Source organism: Amblyomma maculatum, chromosome 5, assembly GCF_055883805.1.
Source record: "Amblyomma maculatum isolate TAMU_Amacu chromosome 5, ASM5588380v1, whole genome shotgun sequence".
NCBI classification, from domain to species: domain Eukaryota; kingdom Metazoa; phylum Arthropoda; class Arachnida; order Ixodida; family Ixodidae; genus Amblyomma; species Amblyomma maculatum.
The window spans coordinates 72120474-72145652 of NC_139348.1; the positions used below are offsets into that span (position 1 = coordinate 72120474).

General features: G+C 48.0%; 2 protein-coding genes across 2 annotated transcripts in view; one reads left to right on the plus strand and one right to left on the minus strand.

The window, feature by feature from the left end:
* LOC146188491 (uncharacterized) overlaps nucleotides 1-25179 on the minus strand; it is a 206447-nt gene that overhangs the window by 109171 nt on the left and 72097 nt on the right. The window lies entirely within an intron of this gene.
* LOC146188492 (uncharacterized) lies at nucleotides 11508-18748 on the plus strand. Its single transcript, XM_084603794.1, has 5 exons — nucleotides 11508-11737; nucleotides 13373-13514; nucleotides 15125-15213; nucleotides 18098-18317; nucleotides 18566-18748. Exons 1-5 carry the CDS (start codon nucleotides 11687-11689, stop codon nucleotides 18646-18648), a joined length of 585 nt encoding a protein of 194 aa, XP_084459920.1. The 5' UTR covers nucleotides 11508-11686; the 3' UTR covers nucleotides 18649-18748.

The window sequence follows — 25179 nt, forward strand, 5'->3', positions numbered from 1 at the left end:
AAGGCAGCGCTACACTCGATTCGCGAGCTGTGGCTCTGGGTGCGAGGTAGTACGCGCCGTGTGCACTTTGCACCTTTTATACCACAGACAGAAAAATTTAGTGGCGCGCGTAAGACGGAGGACGAGCAATGCTTGCGGCCTCACCTCGTACGCCTGTGCGCCAGTCTTCCTCGTCCGAGTGACGCCTACCTATAGTCCTATGCCCGCGACATAAGCTTGGGAGCGCACGCGATTCAGCCCGAATATGCGACGTGAGTGTACCCATGCACGGATACAGGGAGATTATAAACCACATCTTAAAAAGACTTCTTTAGCAGGAAACCTGCGCGGATACCTTAAACGCCAAACCACCATGAAAAGCTTGCACTGCGTCTTTGGCTGAATAAAAACCAGTGGCAAATTAGACAAAAAAGAAACAGTTGGGAGATGCTTAGGCATTGCTTGAAGGGTCATGCGATAGCGTGCGTGCTTTTCCGAAAAGGAACGCTGTCCGTCTCACTTCTCGGTGCACACCTACGATTACAATTAACGGCATACAATTGGAAGTATGTATGCCGTCGGCTCCAATCCCAGCGTATCAACCGTCCAGAATTTTGTGGGAGTGAACTTCATTTTCTGTGACATGATGATGAAATGACGTAAAGTCTTCAGTCCCGACCTGCAAAGTTGTGATTTGGTCTAGTCTAAATAATTTCGTAACTCAATGTGAGGCGACGAAAATTACTCCCTATCTAACAGCAAGCGTGCTGCCGAGGCATTGGGCACGCCGTGGTACGTGGCGTCGGCGCAAGTCCCCACCGACGGCGCTTTCAGTGCCGGGGCCAAATCAGTTTTCTTCCAGTGAACTCGTCCGTAGTACCAGGGCCACCGGTCTGAACCTGCGATCAGCTTTAAATTGAGTACGGCATTATTCGTGCTACGACACCAAAGTTACCGCACCGATTTGAAGTGAGCGGTGTTCTAGGCAACCTGAACCGGTTGTTGAAGCTTGTTGAATTTGTTTTTCGATCCCCGTCAGCAACGCACCTGTGGAAAGGGTCCTCCTCCGCAATGGAAAGCGTGGAAAGATGACATGAACAGGACGCGCGTTAAGCTTGTAAGGCAAAGCTGTAGGTGAAGCTGAACTTCGGCATTAGTGGGAGAACATTTACGAATACATCTTGAAGCAACATCGCCTTCTGAATACTGCTAGAAGTCAGTTTAAGTACAGTTAAGAGGTCGCAACAGTAAAGAGCAGTCATCATCATCATCATCATCATCATCAGCCCGACTATACCCACTGCAGGGTGAAGGTCTCTCCAATATTTCTCCACTTAACCCAGTTCTGTGCTAGCTGCACCCACTTCACCCCTGCGAACTTCTTAACCTCAAGCGCCCACCTAACTTTCTGCCGCCCCCTGCTACGCTTTCCTTCCCTTGGAATCCAGTTTGTTACCCTCATCGACCATCGGTTATCCTCTCTTCGCACTACATGTCCTGCCCATGCCCATTTCCTCTGCGTAATTTCCACTACAATGTCGGTAACTTGAGTTATTTTTCTGACCCACTCTGCACGCTTTCTATCTCTTAATGTTACCCCTACCATTTTTCGTTCCATAGCCCTCTGGGTTGTCCTCAACTCAAGTAGAACTCTCTTCGTTAGCCTCCACGTTTCAAGCCCATAGCACTAGTTGTGAATTAAAAAAAAAATGAAAACTAACATTACATAAGCGTAGCACTCCTCACTGTCCCGACTTCCTTCTAGTACAGCCATATATCCAAGCCCCTTCACGAACTAGCCCCCAACGTGACTAGCAGATGGATGCGTAATGACCGGTAAGCGAAATGGTATCACTCCGTCCTGAACGCTGCGAAAAGAACTGTTGCGTCACAGTTGTGGTACCAAATCACGTGCGTATCTTTTTTTATGCATTTTACCCGTTTCTAGTGACGGTCACAGCAACGCCTTTTCGAACGAACAAGCTCATGAGTGTAAACACTGCCACTCGGACAGCAACGACAGGGCATCCATTCCGAACACGATACAGGATATCCGCTCGACACCCGGCCCCGGCGACATGAGGTTTGAGTTACGGGTGCCTGCGAACTACTATTTCGGAACGGACTATTTCCATATTTCCCCATGTTCCGAAACCAGCGCAAGCTTAGATTAATTATTGATTAACTTCTCATTCTAGAAAATTCAAGCGCGGGTAGCGCAGAACCAATACGAGGAAGAAGACTGTTCGGTTGATCAGCACACACACAAACAAAAAAAAGGAAACAAAGAAGCAAAACGCAGCCCATACACGACTCTTCGGCCTCTCTCTCTCTGTGAAACTACGACCTTTTGTTTTTACGCCGCTGCCTCGGCCACAGTAGGGAACCCGTCACCTTTGATTGCAGCGCGCGTTACACGGGACGGCAATCAGCGCAGCTTTTGCGCGCAGTTATTTTAGTCCGCTCTCTTTTTCGCGTGCACGGTTCCCGCGCCACAACTGTGCCGCCTGCGGAGGCCGGTCACGACTCAATTTCCGCCGCACCTTGGAGAGCCCGCTCCGACCTGAACACGCAGCTCTGATAGGTGGAAAGGCAGAAAACAGAGCGAACAGCCGAGAAAGGCTGGGTGCCGCCACAACGACACCGGCGGACACGGGCCTGGTACCCTCACCGATCAATCTTAAACTGAGAAGCGCCCATCAAAAAGCGAAAGAAGCCGGGAGAAACACGGTATGGACGAGCGAGCGACAGAAGTGGCCTGAAACGGAACCACCACGTATGCGTGATGCTTCACAAGAGAACATTTCGCGAAGACAGCGTCCGAAAAAGAAACAGGCTCGCAATGGTAACCACGGGGATAGTGAAAAATGGATCTTACCTACTACGCGGAGCAGAACTTTGCGGCGGTAATACAGAGCGCCTTCACGTGGCTCCGGGGTAGTTGCAGAATGCATACACGTTGACACGAGCAGTGAAAGGCATCGGAAAGTAATCGCTTATCACTATCAGTAACCTTACCCAAGGGCAGCCATACGGCTACAAAGGGAAGACATATACAGCAATCAGAGGAACTTCGTGTATTTGAGGGAAAATTCCGCCTAGTCCCCACCCGGCCGGGTCCAACGGCTGTACGAGAGGCAGTGTATCCATCACATAAGCAGACGGCAAGGTGAACCCGGAAACGGTCAAGAGCCCGAAACGCACTATAGTCTAACGTCGTAAACGGCACCTTGCAGGGACGATTTCAGACGCCTCGCGTCCAAGGCCCTGTTTTGCTATCCCGCGGGCATATGTATGGAGAACAAAGAGCAGCTACATGTATAGGTGTTATGGAGCTGCCGCGGCTGTGGCAATCGGCAGGCTCCCCGGAAGTGTGGGCATTAGCTTCATCCATCCGCAAACCTTTTTGGGCAGATGAGTGTGAATGATGGCTTTTGTTTTTTTCCTTCAAGCAACGCCTAGCTTTTTTATTTTTTTTTTTTTATTTTTCTGCACTGACCCCCTAACCTGGCACACGACGCGCGATGTTTTCTTTCCGCAAGCTCGTTTTCGCCAGACCGCAGCGCAATGACATGCGACCATGCAGATGCAGCCGCACATTCTACTTTCGTCAAGCATCACGTCATGGTAAAATAGCGTTAAAAGCAAACATCGAAGGGAATCGGACACGAAAAGTGGCACTGGCTATATGCCCTCCTAGCGATGATAGACAGCAGAGACAATTTAGGCCTGGGAAAGGCAATGAGAGAGGGATGAGGAACTCGCGCCCGACAAGGAGCCCAGCCACTTGGAGGTTTTTTTTTTTTTTTTTTTTTTTTTTTTTTTTTTTTTTTTTTTGAAAAAATGTTCACTGGGCTGATTACACACCTCGTGCACTTAGCCTATCCTGCGGGTGCAGGCAAGAGCTCCATGACGTGCCGTCTTCAGCGAGGGCAGTTTTTCCTTCGAGTGGGGAAAACCCGCACCCTCTGAAAAGGAATCGCCGTCCAGACTCCATCCCGCGCTGCCCTACTCCACTATGGCTCAGCACTCGCTCCCCCGTCCCGCGCAATAATTGCCCGGACTTGCACAGACAGCACACGGGACAAGGAGAAGCGGACAGACGCAGAGAGTGGAAGAGGTAGCGAGAGAGGATGCGGAGCCGATCGATGCCTCTCGTTAGAAAGAGCGAACGGATGCTGTCCCCCTTTCTTACCTAATGATAGCCTCTTCCGAGAGCTCGGACACTTCCCCCTTCTATCGGTTCCAGCATCGCTCCACTCTTCCAGAAGCAGTTTATCTCCGTTTATTTTCTTTTCCTTCTATCTGGCCATTGCTTTTTTTTTATTTTTTATTTTCGCCTTTCGTTTTTCCCCGCCGACGCTCGCAAATCACAAGCTGGCAGCTCCGCCGAGTGATGTGCACCGGGACTTTCATTCTTTTCTTCTGTTCTGATTTTTTTTTTTTCGTCACGAAAACGAGGGCCCCACAAGGCGCACACCAACAAGGAGTGAAGCAGTTTCGCCTCGTCGTTCGCCACTCACAATTTAAAAAAAAAAAAAAAAAAAAAAATCCCAGCCTCGGACGCAGAGGGCGCACGCAAAGGTGCCGAAAAACGGCGCGAGGGGTTCAGGCGTCGACGAACGGCGAGCGCTTTTTCTCGCACCTGGCTTTTCAACGAGACACGGCTGCGCACGCAACGACCGCCGTAGCACGCAACGTTTCTCGGGTCTTGCTCGAAGGCACCGAGATCACACCAAGGTGCTCTGTGAAATGTGTGGCAACGAACGAGCTGGGTGTCGAGCGACGAAGTGTACGGACAGTGCGTGGGCACAGTTGTGAAAGAGGACAGCTGGTACGGTACCTCATGTTTATACCGGATGTTTTCTTTAACTGTTTACAGATCGCAGATCGTTATTTTAAACCCTGCAAGATATACGCCGGTGCAGTCTGCACAAGTGGGTCGTACATCAAGGCGGACATTATGTATGTGACAGAGCTCACCTATTAAACGATTCATGAACTAATTAAATAATCAACTTTGATCTTTAATTTTTAAGAGCTACCAACACATAGAACCCATGTTCGCTTTTTTTTTTAAATTTTGTCTTTTATCACTGCATTTCTAACAGTTAACGTTTAAAATGAGTCTAAAATGAATTCGCAAAGTTGGCCTCCCACAGTGCACATTTCTTAAAATGGCGTCGCTGGGCGTAGTTTTGTTGTGAAAATGACGTTAACTGCTTCTGTGGCAAATATGCCAAAAAGGTTTCGCATTTGCTGTATTATATAAGCAAGTGACGCTGCTTTAAAATCTGTACTGCGGGAAGACAAGTTTATGAGCTAGAAAAAGCGCTTTTTTGAGGTTAATTATTCCGAGCTGCACTGCCGATAAAGGAAAAGCTAGACCCAGCATTTATGTCGACGGCCTTATAATATAGTATTATCTATAAAGTTAAAAACAAGAAGACTGATTAGCCAATTTCAGTTCATTAATCGCTTAATTCCTGAGCTCTATGAACGTCCGCCTTGATATATATAGTTGACCCGCACAGACGGCACCGACATATCTCTCACGGGGTTTAAAGTAACGATCTGTAACAGTTAACGTCTGTGTGCAAGCTTTCATGAAGACGAAAAAACTTCGAATGGCCTCCGCTCCGCGAGGTTGTCGTTCCTCCGGTTTTTCGTCAAGTCCCAGTGACTAAGGTGCGCTATCGGGCATAGTATACTTGGAATTCCAGGTCCGCCCTCACGACGTTCATGCCACATCGGAAAAGCGCGGGCAGGTTCGCGGACTGAACGGATGGAAGTCTGCGCGGCCAACGTCTATGTTTGACTCGGGGGGAATACACTCAGGGCGGCGTCGCAGCAGACACACGCACTCGAGGCGCACCCGCTAAGTCGATGCAGTCTGAACAGACCTCGATGACGTCGAGCTATAATGACTTTACTGCAAACCACTGGCGCAAAATAGTCCGCAAGAACCAAAGACTGAAGACCTAGCGCAATGCTTTTCGGCAGGGGCGAATATAACCCAAAGGAGGCGGGTGGGAATCGATATATTTTTAGGGATACTTGGTGAAAAGCAAGTTAAACGCCATTGGACCCCACATTTTTAAAATAAAAATACAGATAATTTTTGGTGAAAGCGGTGTTCCACAAGTTTCGCTCTTCCCTCGCCTAGCTTTGTGCAGTTGGATGGAATGAAACACACTAACACATTATCTTCTTTTGTTGTTTGGCTGCGCGACTGCGGAACCATACCGCAGCCTCGGCAACGCGTTGATATGCATAGCGTCATGTTGCTATGCAGCTGCTGACCAATCACAGCTGCTATAATAAGAATGCCTAGCCCAGGTGTTCATACGCGCGTACTGCACTTGTCAGGGCAAATATGCATACGAAAAAGGCTTCATTATGCCTCCATCATTGTCTCTAAAAGAAGACACCTGCTCAGACATTTCACTTTCTTGTTTCACTGACGACTGTGCAAAGTTAGTGATTCCTAACCAGGACTGAAAGAAAGAAACAGCGAAAAGAAAACAAAAGAAAGCTCAGGGACATGTAAGGGACAAACACAATTGCGCGGAGGAACTTTTCTAAATCCATGTGCATATATATATATATATATATATATATATATATATATATATATATATATATATATATATATATATATATATATATATATTAACAGCCTCCTTCCCGAGGCTGTTGACCATTACCTTAGTCTTCTGCATACTGATTTCGTCCTCTCAACACTGGTTATTTTGTCTACTTAGCTTAGATGAAAACGCGAGCAACAGCTCATGCAGGCAAAGCAATTTTTCAACACGTCCCACCCCACATCAAACGGACGCCACCCGCAAAGTTCAACAGGACAAACTTTCACAGCCCACGCTCCCCGATTCTATGGCGCAAGAGTGATTAGCTTCGTACCGATTGGTCAACCCTCGGAGACGTCACGTACAAAGTCACTGCTGACACTGGCCCGAACACAGTGACACATCACAAGTCAGTTTAGTTTGTGGGGTTTAACGTCCCAAAGCGACTCAGCCTATGAGAGACGCCGTAGTGGAGGGCTCCGGAAATTTGAACCACCTGGGATTCTTTAACGTGCATGGCATCGCACAGCACACGGACGCCTAGCTTCACGCCTCCACCGAAAAGCGCCCACCGCCGCCGGGATTCAATCCCGCCACCTAGGTCACAGTAGTTCAGCGCCGTAACCACTACACCACCCCGGCGGGGCGTGACATCACAAATGACAGCGCAGGTGACAAAGCTGGCCCTCCCAACAGAGACGGAGAAACAGAGAAACATTATAGCGATTTAGCATCGAAAGTAACTGTGGATGAGCCTCGCACTGCGTACCAGCGGTCACAATGTGTCGCGAGTTATTTACATTATTATTTTTTTTTTTTCGCTCCACTTTCGCAAGCAAGTGCGGCAGGACCATCGGAGGCGGCGGCCGCAGCTAACGAGCTCCCTCCGAATAAGAAAAGGGAGACACAGAGCGCACCGCGTCCGCCGCCTCAGAGCATGGCGGCCACAAACAAAAACCTCCACAGGCAGAGGGGGCTTAAAACGCTGCTTGTTTTTGTGCTGTGTGTTTTTACAAGTGTAGGTTAGAGTACAACGACGCTGGTGCCAGTGATAAGCGGCGGACGTTAAAAAGCACGACACCAGAGCACAAAAGATGAAACAGGGGCGCCTAGCTGTGAAAGGGCTTTACGCAAGGGCGACAGGCATCGCCGACTGCGGCGGTCATTCATGCTGCGTGTGTGGATACCCGGCACGCCGACGCAACGGGACGACGTGAAACACGGGTGCACTACACACGCAGAAACGAGAAAAGAAAAGAAAAAAAAAAAGGGGGGGGGGGAGCAGACCAGGCCGAACATGAAGGACTGCAGCTAAAACTGGGTCATATAGCGGCGTAAGAAATGCGTGTGCGTGTGCTAACACTACAAGCGCGTTGATTTTTTTTTTTTCCTCTCTGTTTCTTCGCTCTGCTCGTTGAGTTGCGGAGGTGTGTATTAACCTTAATGTTTGTGCCCGGACGATGATGCGATATTGTGCAGTCGAGACGCCATTCCTCGCCAAGCGTAACCCGGCTGCTACTTCGGTAACAAGATAGAGAGGGGAAATAAAGAAGCAAGGAATAAAATGGGGCGGCAAAAAAAGAAAAGATAGAGAGAAATGAGCACCTCTTATCGCAAGCAGTGCGGAGAGGGAGAATGTCAATGAACGAGCATCGTCAGAGTAACTCCATCAACCGGGGCGCTGAGCGGCACGTACCATTACGAATGGCCGCTGTTGGGGCTTTGGAAAGCGCCAGTGTCGGGGTGTTGCGAATCGGCGGCACATTCACTCAAGTGCCGGCGGACTCCAGCAGGTTCGGTCAAAAGGCAGTCACGCATCTCTTGTTAGGGAAAAGTAGGAGCAAGCGGTTCGCAACGGCCTCCGGCGCCTCCTCGAACATCGCAAACGCCGAAACGTGTCTCCAGCTGCCGTCTATACCGTGCGTTAATAAGCGGCAATAATTTCCACGCGAGAGCAGTTCGTACAAACCACTGCAGCGACATCTCAGCTCCTGCGATGGTAGAGGTTAGGGCCAGCTCCACGGCTGCGGCTCACGCCTCCGCCACTAAGCGATCGCAGAACGCAGTGGCTTACGTTTAACAATAACGCTGTGTAAAAAATACAACTTTCCCACGTAAGCCTGCCGTGCGGAGGAAGACGACGCAGCCACCACGGTGTCCGCAGGTTCCACACATCTGCTCCCCACAAAGGGTGCATTACACCTGCCTCTAAAAGTCGCAGCACGACGTTTAAAGTACTCTCGGCACCAGGTCACAGCACAGGTTCCCAGCCGCCCCGGTATCTCTGGCTTCGGCACTACCACTCCAGCGGGTTCAGTCACGGCCGCGCTTCGGGTGCGAGACATGTGTTGTGCTGGATTCCCAAATGTGGACTCAAGATGTTCGTGGGCAAGACAAAAGGTGATACAAGAATCGTCATGAAGAAAGCGTAGTTTCACAAAGCCAGTTTCACTACACGTGTCACAGTAGTGGTTTACGAGATACTTCTCTCGCGTAAAAAAGCATGTATTGGCCAAACAGGCAGGTGCCTAAACGACAGGGTGAGCGAGCATCGACGTGAAGCGCTATTGCTACGGATGGTCAGCAGGCAGAACCATTGTGAAACGTACAAAAAATGCAAAGCAAGTGAACCGCAGTTAAACGCCACACGCACGTGTGGTAAAGGAAGAAAAAAGCTTTGCAGAGATCATAGAAGCACGCTGCATTAAAAAGGAAGCTGAAAAATGCGTCAACACGAACGTTGGTCACCACTTCCTCCTTAGCCTTATGACGCAATGAAGTCGATCATCTGGATACTTATTTCCGCAGAACCCATGTGTGTTAATGGCCACCCATGCTGCATTTGACGAATAATTGTTGCCCCTATCGGTTTGTGTATAAAAGCGTATTTTCACAGTAAACAACCAGCGGATGTCCAGCGGTTGTCCCATGTACCTTTTCTGTGCGCTCGTCTTCTACTTGCGCTGGTGCCAAGTTTAATCATCAATCACCAACTCGCCCAGCTTTCTGCATTGCTTGAGGAAAAACTTTTCTGTACAGGCCTTCTCTAAAGGTACTGCGGAGAAACGAAGGAATACATCACAAATTATGGCACGCGCCTAATCACGGTACTATAAAAGGTGCCCTTTCTATAGGACAAAAAGTAGGACAAAGGCAAATGGCTTTAGGTTTGGTTCAGCCCTCCAGCCCCGAAAGGGGGGAGGGGGGTGATACGGTGGACAAGCTTCAATTAGTCCGCTAATTACCTAAGCGCGTCAATTACCTTTAATTTTCTCTCTAGAAGCATTATTATTTTATGAGTATAACTATTTTCCCTTATGAAAATCGAATTTTCCTTTTTACTTCCTTTGTTTTTCCTTTTTGCTTCCTGAACAGCCTTCCTATAGACTTTTCCTTTCTTTTGACTAAAGGAAGTTTCCTTTGAGCTCACTTTGTTGAGACTTTCCTTTCTTTTGACAGAAGGAAGCTCATTTTTAAACTGGCTCTCTTTGGCAATATCAATAATGACCTTCCTTTGTTTTTCCTCAAGTAAAGAGAAAGTTCTCTTTACTCTTTATTCATCATACCTTCTTTTTTTTGTTCTTAAGCGAAAACATACGAAGCTCATTTTTCTTTTCAGCTATACTTCTAATTTTTTTTCTTTCATTAGTATCCCTTGCACTTTTTTAACTTCTGAACTTTTTTGAATAAACCAATTATACATTTATCAAAATATACAAAATCGCATTTGTTTCTTTGTTGTGCAAGTAAACATCATTTTAATTTTTTTTTCATTTTATATTAAATCCATGCTTTTTTTTTTTTTTTCACGCGCTAGATCTTACTTTTAGCGCAAGTTTCTTCTTGGTCACTACACAAGGACCAATAATATTCACCACCTTCCTTCCTTTGTCCTTAAGTGTAAAGATAACTTTCTTTTCATTCATTTCTTGTGCTTATTTTTGTGTGTGTGGCATTGCTTGGTCTATTTTTTGCCCCTCTGAATTTTTTAAGATAAAATATAATACATTCAAGAATTTTCATACATGTTAAAGAATGCCAGGTGGTTCTAATTCATCGCTTTCGCAGCCCGCTGGTTCGATGGCGATGCATGCGCGAGACGGCATGTACATACATCCGTGACCGCTGCTTCAGCACTCTGACACGGTACGCAACAAAGCTCGGCGCAGGGCTGGCAGGGTTCGTCAGTATTTGCGTCGGCATTGCATCCTGGCTATGGTGGCTAGCCTGGCAACTCTTGGCTCGCAGCGACGCCAAGGGCGACGCTGTTAGCAAGCGCGGCCTGCTTCCATTGTGATTTAGTGCACTTCGGTACGGCGCGACGTTGACGTCGCGCAAGTACGCTTTTACCGTGGTGGCATTTCCAGTGCGTTCGACGGGTAGGCGGTTACCGCAGCACCATCGATAACGGCTTCAAAAGCCTGCAGTTAAATGCACTTCACGATGTGCCTAGTACCGGATGTCACATTGTTCACGAAATTCAAGCTCGTTTACCTCCTATCACAGTTTAAAGACCAGCAATTAATACGTCAGCGACGTCGGTACGTCGCTACCACCACGCACAGAAGCCCCCGCAGCCGAGGTTACGAATACTGCCAGTAAAACCAACGTTCTCACGGCGAGTAAAACCAATTAAGATTGACATGCAGCACAAGAATTCCGCAGCAAAAAAAAAGGGCGCTGCAGCTGCTTGTGGCAATAATTTGCTTAAATTATTTTGTGTTTTGTTACGCATCACATATTACTACTAAAAAAACAAACATTTAAGGTTGTTTATAAATTATAAGTTTTATTTTGAAAGTTTGTGAAGTTTGCAAAAATGCATTTAAAAGTTTGCAATGGCGCTTGAGACTCTAGCGCTATCATTTTCGTGAAAACAGCCGGCGGCATGCTTCACTATGTGTTTCATGACCGTAGGAAGTTGATTGTTCGCGTTCGTTGTGTTCGTCGTGTGTTCTTGGCGTGAGTAGTGCAAATGGCCGATCATGTCTTGGTTAAATGGGCGACCGCTCAGAAGTGGGACGTATACCCTGTAAGAAACCTACAATCAAAAGAACTGCAGGCGAAACTGATGGATAATCCAAAATACTGGAAGATTATTCCAAACCAAGGAGTACTACATGCCCAGTGGAAGGAGGGGTCGTACTCTCCTACGTTCATTCTCGGAGTGGGTAAGTAGTCAAACGTCTCTTGTCTCTTTTCGTATTCGTGTCTTAATAATGTTTACCTGTGAAACACCTTCCTTTGCTACTCGCGGTGAGTCGTCTCGCGAAGTCGTTTACATGCCCGCATTACGACCGCATTGTGTTAACCGGCAGGTGACAGTAGTGCACATGGTGAAAGAGGTAGACAGTTGATTCCGGGAATTGCGTGAAATTAAAACAAAAATGCATAATGAACTGAATTTGCGGAAATAAGTAGAATAAACGCGGCTGCTGTCGTTACGTGGACCTGATTCTCCCTGTTTACACAGCAAATGGCAATTCTCGGTGTTTCGTGATAACAGGAGTAGGCTTCCCAATTTGGGCTCTATAAAAAAAAAAAGAAAAAAAAAAACACCCTGCCCGCATCGTCGTCTCGGAACGGTGCGGCATGGAGAATGGCAGCTCCTTGATTATTGAAGCTGATTTAGAACAAGTTTTAAAGATGCCCAGGGTGCTCGTTCCGAGACAATTGGTAGTGTAGCAGCGAAACGGACGCTTTCACAGCTGCAGGCGACTGAAGTTTAAGCAGATAAAAGCGCCTAACGTGTTGTCGCATTCATTTACTTTCATATTCATTTGTTTGTTTCTTTTTATTGAAGCGTCAAACATGCTTCCTTTCTTCGCTACCAGCCATTCCTCAGATTTCGCGCAGAGAGAGAAAACTTTATTAAAAAAAGGGGAAAAAAAAAGTGTGTGTGGTGGGGAGGCAGTGTGTGGAGTCTCCATTCTAAGACTCCAGTGGCCTGGGCTGCCGCTTTTGCCTGAGTTACCAGCCTACGCTGGGTTGCTAGGTCAGAGCATAGCAAAGCAAGCAGTGATATCAGTTACCAACAGCATAATGCTGCAATGATTTTTAGCTGCCGATGTAAAAGTTGCTCCCAGTGCGTGGGGTATGGCCAACAGGTGGAAGGGCACCGCTCTCTCCACTTCATTTTCAATGCTGCCGTTGCACTTTGCCACTACTTCTGGATGAGGCTATCTGCCACGGGATCGCATGCTCCCTTTCATAAAGCTCACGACTGTGCATGGGTACAATCCCAGCATTCATGGACGCATTTCAGTGGAGGTGAAATGCAAGTTGACTGTGTACTGTATGATGTCATTTGCACATTAAAAAACCCCAGGTGAGCCCACCACTACGGCATCCCTCATCGCTATAGCTTAAGTCGCTTTGGGACATAAAACACCATGAACCTACCATAAAGCAGAGTGGCTATGTTTTACGGTATGCGTGGGAGCTCAAACTGTTTTTCTGGAAATGCATCCTTTGTTTTGTCCACTACTGCTCAAGTGGGCATTCTGCCCACTTGAGCAGTAGTGATGCTGGATGGTGTCAGCTCGCAGTTAAACATTACCATGTCCTTTTATGTGCCAAGGTTTGCTCAAGGGCTAATGTTCCTCCTTAAGAAGTGTTGCTTTGAACCCTAAACAGTGTCCATGCTACGTTTCTCTTGTCAGTGGTCATCATTTGGTCACTATTTTGCTAATCTCATGTGTGGAACCAGATATCTGCACAATGCGTTATACTGAATAATTTTTGTATGATGCATTTGAGTGCAAATACAATTTAGTGAATAGACCTTGCCACATGTCGTTTTGCAGGAAAGCTGCAGCTGTGACAAAATGTCTAAGCCAACAGATGCAAAAAAGAGAGTCCTGGAGCTTGAGGATGAAGTGGGGTCTGCAAAAAAAAAAAGAATGAAGAAATATAAGGCCGCAAGAGATGAAGCACGTCAGATGCTTGGTATGTGATCGCTTTTTTCTGAAGCCATTGGAATGCTGATCTCCATTGTCATGAAACTGAAATTATTTGCTGTGTCACCAGATGCTACGTAAAGCATAACAAATTCAAGTGCTAACTCTTAAATGAATAAGACATCTTGGTCTGTAGCACGTCCTAGTAAAAGCACCAGTAAGATTATGTTGCTGCAATAAGGTTCCCCCTACACTGAGGATTAGGATTGGTGTTCCTCCTGCAGTTGTCTTTGCGACACATTATAGGTGGTGTACAGTAGTGCTCAGCTACACCGTGGCGCTGCTGCATGACGCCACCAACCACCATGCTTGCAGTGCACGTAGCAGATGAACTGCTGCCACTCCTGCTCTGCAAGCATGCTTTGTTTGTGTTACAGTGACTTGCGTGTCACATGTCATTGCTTGGGATCGGCATGCATCTGAGATTGAGCCTGTTGTCGTATGTGATAGCTGCATGAAAATGCATGGTAAACAAATGCCACTCAAGGTGAGCATCTGTGCTGATTTGTGCTGCTCAAGCCGAGGCCGAAAAACGGGCGCGGGTTTGGGTTCCTTTCTGTTCTGGAGTGGTCGGTGACAACAACGCTCCAGTGAACCTGGAGAGCTGCATTAGGTTCAAACACATTCACGGGGTATAAGTTGTAGCCAGATGGCTGCGGCAGGTCTGTGGTGCTCTTGCATTACTGTGGATGGCGTATCTGAATGGAACCCTTGATTCCCTCAGATTTTAACCTCAGAGTCTCCTGCAAATGATGAGGTGCATCTAGAATGAGCGCAGGAGGGACAGCAAAAAATCTAAATTTGTATGAAATTATCATATGTGGCCTCGTCCTGTCTTGGACCTTGGAATCCTTATGGCATGCGCTTCATTTTCCTGTGCCATTTTGGTCACTTAGGTGGTGTTCTTTTTTTTCACAACCGGAAATTTATGCTTGTCCAAGCTCGGCACCTGGCTCAGTAATCTGCCTAACTTAACTCGGTCACTACACCATGTTAGCAAATGTCGACACGAAAGACACACGAGATAGGTGAAGCATGGGCCATCGAGTATCAGCTACACACTCGAGTGTCAGCCTTTGTCCAAATGTATGGCGTATTGCTGCCGCCATACATGTATATTGCATGCTGACCTCTTCAAGGCCCTTGCTACCGACAAACTGTTTCAGGGATGTGATCTGGCTAACTTCTGTTAAAGCGCTCACAGCTATCTCGGCATCATCATTCGCACCCATGGATTCATTCTAAGCAATAGCAGCACCCGTCAGTTGCACTGTAGTTACAACGTCCTCCACAGTTAATTCAATCCAGGTATTTCCACAGCGAACAAAGAGATCAGAAGTGGGATGTCAGCATTGGCTTCATCAATTGCTATCAGCATCCCCTAGATTATGTACCGCTGATAGGGCGCCTTGAGTGTGTGAGTGATGCCAGTGTCTAGCAGCTAAATTTTGAATGGCTCATTTGGTGACAGAAAATGGTTGGTCATGCAGTCAAGGGCAAAGAAAAGGCTTTTCTCCTGTGGTGAATGTTACATGGGCTGCTGCTGCTAGTGATGAAATAGTATGTTTTGTTCCAGCTTTCCTTTTTTGTTTTTTTCAGATGTTGCTGAGCTGGTCAATCAGCTGACGGAATCCGTTAATAATGCTGCGTGTACAACACAAGCAGTTGTGCTGCCAACCGAGGCTCAGGTTAGTTGCTTTAGTCTAGTGTCTGCATGGTTGTGCTCATTACTGCCTTTCTCGATGAAACTTTTTTAAGGGTCACACAAGAACTTGGTTCTAGCTTTATGATAGCACTGCCACAAGTCATGCACTTCCATTGAGAAGTGTGCAGGGATAGGGAAACGAGGAGCTCATTATCCATGTGAATGAAGTCAGCAGTCACTGAATTCAGAGATAGGCAAGAAGCAATGCTCTTTATGATTGGTTGGCTCTTAGGGTTTAATGTCCAAAGCGACTCAGGCTATGAGAGATACTGTAGTGCAAGGCTCTGGAAATTTCGACCACCTGGGGTGCTTTAACGTGCACCGACAACACAGAGCACACGGGCACCTTGCGTTTCGGCTCCACTGAAAAGTGGCTGCCCTGGCTGGGATGCTGTTTATGAGGCTGGGCTCACAGGCTGCATAATTAGTAGCATAATGATATTTTTAAATGAATGTCAATTTGATAGAAACGACGAAAGACAGACAGTGCTATTTTCTTAAATTCGTCAAAACAACCATGAAAAAAAATCCCAACTGCTTCCTTTCATTTTAGTGACTGTTACTTCATTCGTGTGTATATTGATTTGGAAGAGTTTTTGTGAAAGCTGTAGTGATCGGAAGTGCAAGGTTACTTTTGTTTACGCTTCCTGTTGAGCATACTTCGCTTGGGCTATAGCAAAGCCCTTTTCATCAGAAAAGAGATTTCCATTAGCTTGTTTAATATTCAGCAATTTCTTAGGTTATCGATCTCGGAAGGCCATCTTTTTGCACTACAACTCGAATGACGCAGCTGGTGCTCCTCTAATCAGTCATTTTAGCGACTTGGGCCAGTCATCATGGTATTCAAGCTAATGTGCATATAATCCACTTGCACCTGACAGCCACCTGCAATGTCACTCCGGCAAGTCGAAGGCAATTAACCACCATGGTATTGCCAGGAGGGTCTCCTTTGAGAAGGAGTTGTGGCTTCTTAAGCTGATCCAACAATAGTTCAATTTCACTTTAACCCCTTGAGCACTATTATTTCGAGATTTCTAGCTAAAATTGCTTATAATTACGATATCGTTAAAGGCCCCATTACATGAAAATTTGTTGTCTGTGTTGTGAGTGAAACATCAAGAGCATGGCGCTGGCAAGTGGCATGGCCGAACACACATTCTTCGATGATTTGTGTGGCTTAACGAGACCACATGATATCCAAAAGTTAGGAGGAGCTGCTAACTCCGGTCGTTCATTTGAGGTGGGAAGGTGAAATACGAATCAACATTCCAGTGCTCTTCAATGCTGAGTCAGGCTTGCTACACCTATAGGCTACGCAGACATGTTGATACAGCTTGGTTAAAGCAGGGCTTTATATGCTGGGTGGTAGCCTACACTGGTCGCATCGTACCCTTAAAGGCGGCGCTTAAGTGTCCCTTTAGTTTTTATTTTTACTGCTGGTTTCTATTGGTAGTGTAATAAAAAAGGAGGTATCCGAGACAAAAATATTTGAACCAGAAACTAAGTCAAATGAGCGCAGTGAAGTTTATTGCTCATTACTTGAAAAATCAACTGCCCGCCAATAAGCAGCAATCTAGTCGAGTAACATATAGCGAGGTAACTGGAAATGTTTTACAAGGGATGACCAAGAATGGAAGCCCAGGGGGTTTCATCGGAATGTTGTCAATTTTCATCCACTGACACAGAACTCGCAATAGTATCGTCTGAGCTGTCATCATCTTCGTCGGAAGAACTACTCATGTCATCACTGTCGTCTTCACTTCCCATAACACTGCAAAAATTGGTGTCTGAGCCATCTTCGGATGGCTAGGATGGCAACGAAGAAAAGCTTCTTTCCCGCGATGACGGGCCAACAGTGCATGCGTTGCCTCTACCAGGCACCATTTTTCTCATTAAGGCTGCTTAAAAGGCTTTCAAGCGGTAGAACAAAAAGCACTTAACGGGTCAGTGGTGCCATCTGTCAAATGGCGCATGACCTAAGCCACAGAGGAGCGCTGTACTCGCCTAAAACTCTCAGGGTGAGGATCTATCCTGCAAGGACAAGCACTCGTCCAAAATGGCTTGAGGGCATCTTTGCAAGGACGAGCTGCTTGTCCAAAGCGCTTGAGGGGTTAAATTATGAAAGCTACCTGTGCAAGCTGGAAACTAAATGTTACCTCAAAGTAGCACATACAGAGCAGGGAGTGCATGCTTTTGCTAAACCTTCATTGGCAGTTTTTTTAATTGGTTGAGCTTCTGATGTACGAAAAGGATGTTAGTATTTTTAAACAGGAGGTGACAATGTGTGCACTGTGCTCTGTCTAAACTGGCTTTTAATGGCCTTTGCAATGTTAATGATGAGTAAATCCCTTTATTTTCTGACTTAAAATCTGTTTTTTTTTTTTATTGTTGAAATGCAAGCATAAATTAGGTCGTTAAAAAATCTCTTATTTCTTGTTTTTTCTTCTGCTATAGCAATGCACTATTAGCGCTCAATCCTTTGCGGGGCATTATGTGCCCTCTTTTTGGCTAGTTACTTTAAATACATATTACACAATTGTCAGGTTACACTAATAAAAATGTTAAAAGATGTTTGGCCTGATTCAAAATTAGATCAAAACACCGCTCGGGAAGGTGTCAAAAACATCCAATAGTTTTCGTATGCCTTCATTGTTGTACATGTTAAAGTACGGCTTCTTGAATGTGTATTTTTACTTGCAAACAAATGACCTTAATTATGCATTTTGGGGTTTCTTTGAATGTTCTTAAGCTGGTCTAAGTTTTTCGTTGTTTGTAAAGCCCCTTCATTTTCTTATTGCATATCAAGGGATATTGTTGCATGTTACAATACTGGTCATAGTACTAATATTTGCTTTTTGTTCTTGCAGGTGCACATTGGCAGCAATATTATGGTAAATCAGCAGTTGATTGACCGCATGAAACTCAGTGCGGGCAATCAAGCAACAAAGTTTGCGTGTAACTTGGTGCGGGTTGTGTTCTCACCCGAAGAACTGGAAGAAAGCTCACTCTATGGCCGTGTCTGCAATGCCCGCAAGGAACAAGCTCCAAAAAAGGCACTGGGCTGCCCAAAATTGGATGCTGTTATCTGTAAGTTCTCGAGCTCATAGCCTGTGCATGTGATGCAAGAGCATTCTGAAATATTGTCCAAACAGCTGACTTTTCAGTGATGGTCAGGGCCATAATGCTTGCCTTAACGCATAATGCTGTGGTGCCTGCATGGCGCTCACACTGTCCGTGCTCTGTATATTTAATTTACAAAAGCTAAGGAAGGCTGGATGGACTCTAGCTTGTTCATTGCAGTCATGCTTCTAATGTTTTTTTTTTTCTTTTTGCAGCCTACACCTGCTTGCTCAATGGAGTACTAGCCAAGGTGGTCACCGGCAGTTGCGCAAGTTTGCACTGGGATTGTGGACAGTGATCCAATTTTTTGTCGCAGGGTCTTCGAAAGCAGGCCTAATTGCAAGGCCTAAACAGAGGAAGTACATCTATTCAAATAAATATAAGCTCATACAAACAAATGTTTCAGTCTGAACCTACTTCCTTCGAACATCCACCAAATATCCCATAGTCATCATTCCTTCGAACTTCCTTTGAACCAATAATTGGCCACTGCCTGTGAACTCAACTCAAACTGACAACGGTCTGTTCCCTGGGAGCTCAAAGGAAATTCACAGGAAATTCACAGGATGGTCAGAGAAAGTTAATTCACTGTGAATTCAAAATCAGTAGCCAATTCTCAGTTCAGAGGAAGTTGCTTCCTTCTGACTTTTTTGAGTTCACATTGAACTCAAAGGATGTTCCCATTTTTATAAGGGTTCACTCTAGGATTTATAATAAGAAGGTAATTACTCACATCCACCCAAGCGCGTCCATACGGCTACAAAGGAAAGGCTCTCTCGGGAACTTCGTAGTTAAAAGACAAAACGGAGGCGTAGTTAAAGGAACGACAAGGTTCTGCAAAACGAGGCGCTTTATCTCAGTAGTATTAAATAGTCGCGTTGGTCGCCGAATTTTAGTGATTCCACCGAAAGCGGGTCAGTGGGCGGGAATTCGGAAGAAGGCCTAGTGTCCGCAGCCCAAACGGCGCTGTGAATGCAATGAGGCAAGTAATCCAACTTGGTCTACATAAGCAGAGCGCGCACTAGTTCCGCTACAGCACTCAGGGTGCGCGCGCTTTGGGCCGAAGCCGCGTAGTCGCCTAATTAGAACGAGCCGTGCAATTAGCGGCCCTCCTGTGCATCCAGAACTCAAGCTGCCTCGAACAGCGCAATCAACCGCCGCTCGAAAAAGGCGCGCTAGCAGACTTTTCTTAATTTATTTTATTCGTACATTACAAACATCGCGTCCAGCCGGCGTTGACTGTTCCACAGGGTCGCGATATATATATATATATATATATATATATATATATATATATATATATATATATATATATATATATATATATATATATATATCCCGGCCTCGGCGGCAGCTTTTCGGTGGAGGCGAAAAGCAAGGCGTCCGTGTGCTGTGCGATGTCAGTGCACGTTAAAGAACCCCAGGTGGTCGAAATTTCCGGAGTCCTCCACTACGGCGTCTCTCATAGCCTGAGTTGCTTTGGGACGTTAAACCCCACAAACCAACCAACCAACCAACCATATATATATATATATATATATATATATATATATATATATATATATATATATATTGCAAACTAGGAATGGGCACATATGCGTGGTTCTTGAAATGAAACGTGCTACATGCCCTATGCGCAGTTATGTTTTGATGATTTGCTCTCAGCGTACAAACCCTTAGCGCAAGTCCGCAAGCGCTCAGCTTCGGCCGCCACACAGCGGGGCCGGCAGCTTTTTCCCTCCCTTTCCAGCGGTGCTGCACGAAGCAGCCGCCCAGGACCGCAGTCAAGAGCCCGCAATGAGGTCGCTGTTGAAGACGACTTCTTTGGCACTGTTCCCCGATTCTTCGCGATTTCTGAGGCACGAGGACGCGGATAAACACGGCCACCGTAACATGGTTGCGCAGATATACAGTTGTAATAAAAACGGGAACACTAATTTTGCACTTAAAAACAGCTTTACACTAAATAAATAAAAAATTCTGTGTCTCACAGCCCTTACTTTTTTTCGAGAGTGTGGCTGTTTAGAAAACGACTTCTTTTTGTTGCATGCCACTGTTTTTAGATGCGTTCCCTCTGATATGGAAGCCCCTTGGCCCATCAGCATACGCTGTCCGCATGACGCAGAAGCAGTCTTTGAAAAGAACAGGAAAAAGAAAAAAAGAAAAAAAAAAACGTCATCCGCTTGGCCTGCATCAACTAGCCAGCCCCGAAAGCGGCCGATTCACCCTCCAGCGACGCTTCGGGAACATCGCCGCACCGAGACCCTCGCGGCAAACACAGTCGTAGAAGCAAGAGTTCGACAACCGCCGTGGACCGCGCCACGCCACACCCACGCGCCATCGACGCGTTCACTTTCCGCGGCGAAATTCTGCGCGCAGAGGCGTTCCTTCTCTCGAGGCCAGAGCGCGGAGGGGGAGGGGGGGGGGGAGGCGTAGCGTGCAAAAGGGGTACAAGCGCGCTTCGACGGACCCGAGCGCGCGCGCGGACCACCCGGCGCCAGACACCGAGACGGCTGTTCGCTAGCCAAGCGTACACGGGGCCGAGCCGCACAGGCAGGCTGCGACACGGCCCACTGCCCTCCCCTGCGCTCACGAAAACGCCGAACCGTACGCGCTGGAAACTCCAACCATGCCGGGGCTGTGCGACGACCGCTGCCTGAACAGGTACGGTTCGGTTGGGTTGGTATATCGCCACCACGCGCGCGAAACCATTCCGCAGCACTTACCAGGTGCTTCATTATTCTTTCGCGTTCTCGCTGGCTGACTTTGCGAGGTAATTGAAAGCCCTGCAGTACTGGAGAGCACTCGCCAATGGCATATAAGAGGGGCAACGTGGCGAACGAGTTGGGCAGGTTGGTCGGTTTGGTTTAGTTTAGTTTGGGGGGGGGGGGGGGGGGGGGTTAACGCCACAATGTGACTCAGGCTATGAGAGACTCCGTAGTGGATGGCTCCGGAATACTTTCGACCACCCGGGATTCTATAACATGCACTGGCATCGCACAGCACACGGGGGCCTCTTCGTTTCGCTCCCATCGAAAAGTGGCCGCCGCGGCCGGGATTCGACCCCCATCCTTGGGCACAGAAGTCACTCGCCCTAACCACTGCACCATCACGACGGAGCGAGTTGGACAGAAGAAAGGCGCGAAACACTCACACTCCAGTGCTCGCAAACAGTGCCGTCAAAGATGCCACGAGATCCATTCGGAGAAGAACGGATTCGCACCCCGTCCAAACTGAGACGGAGATGGAGAAATGCGAAATGGCGAACGAACGCGACCAAACTCTAGAGCTCCAACACTAGATAGACTTAGCGTTCCGAACCCACTCCGTGCGCTTCAGCAGATCAGCTATAGCTAGTACACGGTGCCAGGGTGCATGCAATTAAGGGCGGTGGACACAGAGAATGCGCTGTGGCTCCGCCGAAACCAGACACACGGCGCAGCACTTGCTTTGGAGAGTACGGCACGGCACCTCCGGTTTTGTGCACGAGGTTGATGAACGACATCAATTGTCCCAACAACGCGTCGCATGCCGGCACGCCTCAGTGGAGCCTCATCGCTCGTTTGAGGCCAAGGACACGAGACGCGAACTCCGCCGAGCTTCGCGCAACACGCATCAGCAACGGAGCACAAAAGACAAGGCTGCGATGGTTCATTAACTATGGAGCGCATATTCCCAGCACGCTGTCGTGGATTCCAAGCCTGCGGAAAAGAATTGCTGTTGTTCCTGCCCCTGAAACTACCACGGTGAGGGCCAGTGAAAGTACCACCGACACTCCCCTAGCCACTCCCCCACTGTTCCCGTAGTTAAAGGCCACTTGACTCGACTGACGGCCGGAACACTCGGCTGCCGTCATCACGTACCCCCGTTCGTCTCAGCAAGCATGTGCGCGCGAGATACGTCGCGTCACACGCCTTTTTTGAACGCGTCAGACGCGTGCAGAAAGTGAGAATCTTCATTTTGCTAGAATTCTCATCTTTCGCAGCCTCCGAGATGATGCGCTCAAACAGCGCCATTGATACGAGCGACTAGGATAATCGGGGGTAGCTGAATAGCATGCTCGCAAGCAGGGCGAGTCGCATGGACAGGGAAGGAGAACGTGTACCCACCGAGTGGGACTTACAATACGATGCCACGGCGCCTCCGCTCCCATATAGTGCTGAAAAACGCTTGTCACTACTGACAAACCGCCTTCGAAAAACTCATCTTTTGGAGGAGTAGTTGTCGCCTTTCGATTCTGGACTCTCGAGTCGATCGGAGTCACGGATGATGACGGCTATGCGGAATCTGCTTGATTCTTTCGAAGAGAATATCAGGAGCAGTGGCTCTAGATGCGAGGAGCGCTTCCATGGAAGGAGAATACAGATTTAGGTGACATATAGAACGAGGCGTATACGGTGGATACACAAAAGAAAACTGAAAAGGGGTTGAGAAAGAGCCTCCGACCGCTTGGTTCATGGACTGCGGCTCCCCACAGCCCGTTTAATCCGACAGCATTATTAGGATATATGTTGGCGCCCGAAGTATCCGAGTCTTTAGTCATGTGAGATGAAGTGGCGACTCTGTCGAGTCGCGTAATTCATCACTCATGAGCTATAACCAAAACGTGCTGAGTCATGCCATGTGGGTAAGTAGACGTAGAAAGTAGTCGACAAGGAGCCACCAACCAATGCAGTTGACGCAGTTATGAAGTTTTCGACTTCCTTTCACTGCGCTTTCATGCAGCCACCATTGCATCGGGCGAGGTTGCCCATCGTGGCCCACTCGTTACACGGGAAGATCCGCTGACGGATCGGCCCGCCGCTATACGTCTACCCATCCCTGGCCCATATACGACGATGCCTTGAGCAAGGTATCGGCACTCGTTCTCGCGCCGACTCATGCGGCAACTAGCGCAGGCACTCGCCGAGCGTGCGCGCGTGCAGAAACTGGGATGTTGCGGGCTTTCCCCGTCGTCAACCGACCGCTCGCTCGGAGGTCCACCATCGCGCGAGCGTTCGCAAAGGGAAGCGAACACCGTTTTTCCCACGTCACGCTATATACGCCCACCTTGTGCGCCGTGATGCGGCCCTTGTTCTTGGCACTCGTATACGCGGACGACGCACAATGGCCGCCAGTGGGAGGGATATACTCGGGCACATTACCAGAAGGAAAGAGAACGGCTCACATCGGCATGTCCGCACCATTACGCGTTACGTAGGCAGTACGAGTAGATCGTCTTCTCGGCGGCCATACTTCGCAGCTCTTAGGTTTTTTTGCCTCGCTTTATTCCCTGAGAGCCCCCGAAATTGGTGTGGCGTGCAGCTCGCCGCCCGTCTTCGCCTCCATTTCTCTGCTTCCCGCTGTCGTTACTCGCCCCGGGTATCCTGGTGCAGGAGCGGAGAAAGTGCGCGATCACGCATCCACTGACCGTGCAATCCAGAAACCGCCGACCAAGACAAACCCGCGAGGACGAGCAAGGAAAAACACGCTCGCTCTCTTGAGATATACATGAAAGAAAGAGAGGGTGCGGACCCGACCTTCGCACTGGTAAGGTGGAACGGCCGATTTTGCGGAAAGTACGACGCTGTACGGCTGTACCCCCAGTCAGATCGCTCTCCCCCTGCGCCTTGTCGAAGTTAACATTTCGGTAAAGGAGTTTGGTTTATGGTGTTCTTGCTCAGTCACTCGTCCCGTATTTACGCTATACATACGTCAAAATGGCATACCAACAAGTCCAACCTCCTCACGCACGAGATGATGTGCTGTTCCCATTTTATCGCTATATTTGTTTGGCCCCACCGCATTCGTTACTCTCCAAATAAGTCTGGTTTAAGGTGGATTCACACGACGGACCGAATAGCGAAGCGATCGGTCACGTGACCTCTGATCCGGGGTACGCCCGTCCGCGGCGAGCATTCACACGGTGGGAGAGAATAGCAGACGACAGAGCGGACTTACTCTTGTTCCCAGAGCACTGCGTGAGAGGTGAGCCTTGTTCTGGCGCACTGTTATCGAGGGTAGCCTACTATGGACAGGCGCTGTATGGACGATGCGTGGACGGTGGGTGAATGCGCGGATATAGCGCGGAGTACACTGTATGCGGAGTATACGCGGAGTGCGCGGCCTGCAGCTACTGCTGTTGCGCCGTTTTGCCAAATTATTGTTGTGGTGACTGTCCCGCTCGATGTGGTATATACTACGAAGGCAGTTCTCTGCAGTGCAAGCGATCGCGCTTACTCTATGAGAGCTGCATGAACATGCTGCTTTCAATCCTTGGAAGACGACCATTCGGACTGCTACCCCTATATGCTCCCGGTACGTGCCAAATGCCAAAGCTTATGCAGCGTAACTGTAAGCGCGCCAAAACGCTTGAGGGAAGCGATTAATACATTCAAGCGACTGCTCTGTGCAGCCACAAAACTCACGCATCCGGTGTCGCACAGTGCAAGGGCCTGCCACTAATTTCTGTGAAAACCATGTGCCGCGAATGAAGGCAAAAACAGGCTAGTTCGACTCCAAAATAGGAACGATTGCCGTCAGTCGCTTGAAGCCGCTTCTCGCTTTCCTCCGGCGTTTTAGTGCAATGTATGTTACGTTGTCTATGCTTGGGCACCGGGAGCATAGCTGGAAAGCGTTCCGCGAGAGAAATAAATAAAAAATGTCTTGTCCGTGAAGGATCCGAATTGTGAAAAGGACTCGCGGCCTTATTGCGAATTGCTGCTCGCGGACTGAAGCGAAGCAGCGGAAATCACTGACGTAGGGTCACGTCACAGCGAATCGTGAGTGTGATTCGCGATTTAGTCCGCCGTGTAAATCCACCTTTATGGGGTTTCGAATTCCCAAGGTG

Excerpts from the sequence above, each read along its gene's own strand:
- LOC146188492 (XM_084603794.1), top strand. The coding sequence starts at position 11,687 with ATGCCCAGTGGAAGGAGGGGTCGTACTCTCCTACGTTCATTCTCGGAG. Across the intron at positions 11,738-13,372 it reads TACGTTCATTCTCGGAGTGG|GAAAGCTGCAGCTGTGACAA; the intron begins GTAAGTAGTCAA and ends GTCGTTTTGCAG. Across the intron at positions 13,515-15,124 it reads TGAAGCACGTCAGATGCTTG|ATGTTGCTGAGCTGGTCAAT; the intron begins GTATGTGATCGC and ends TGTTTTTTTCAG.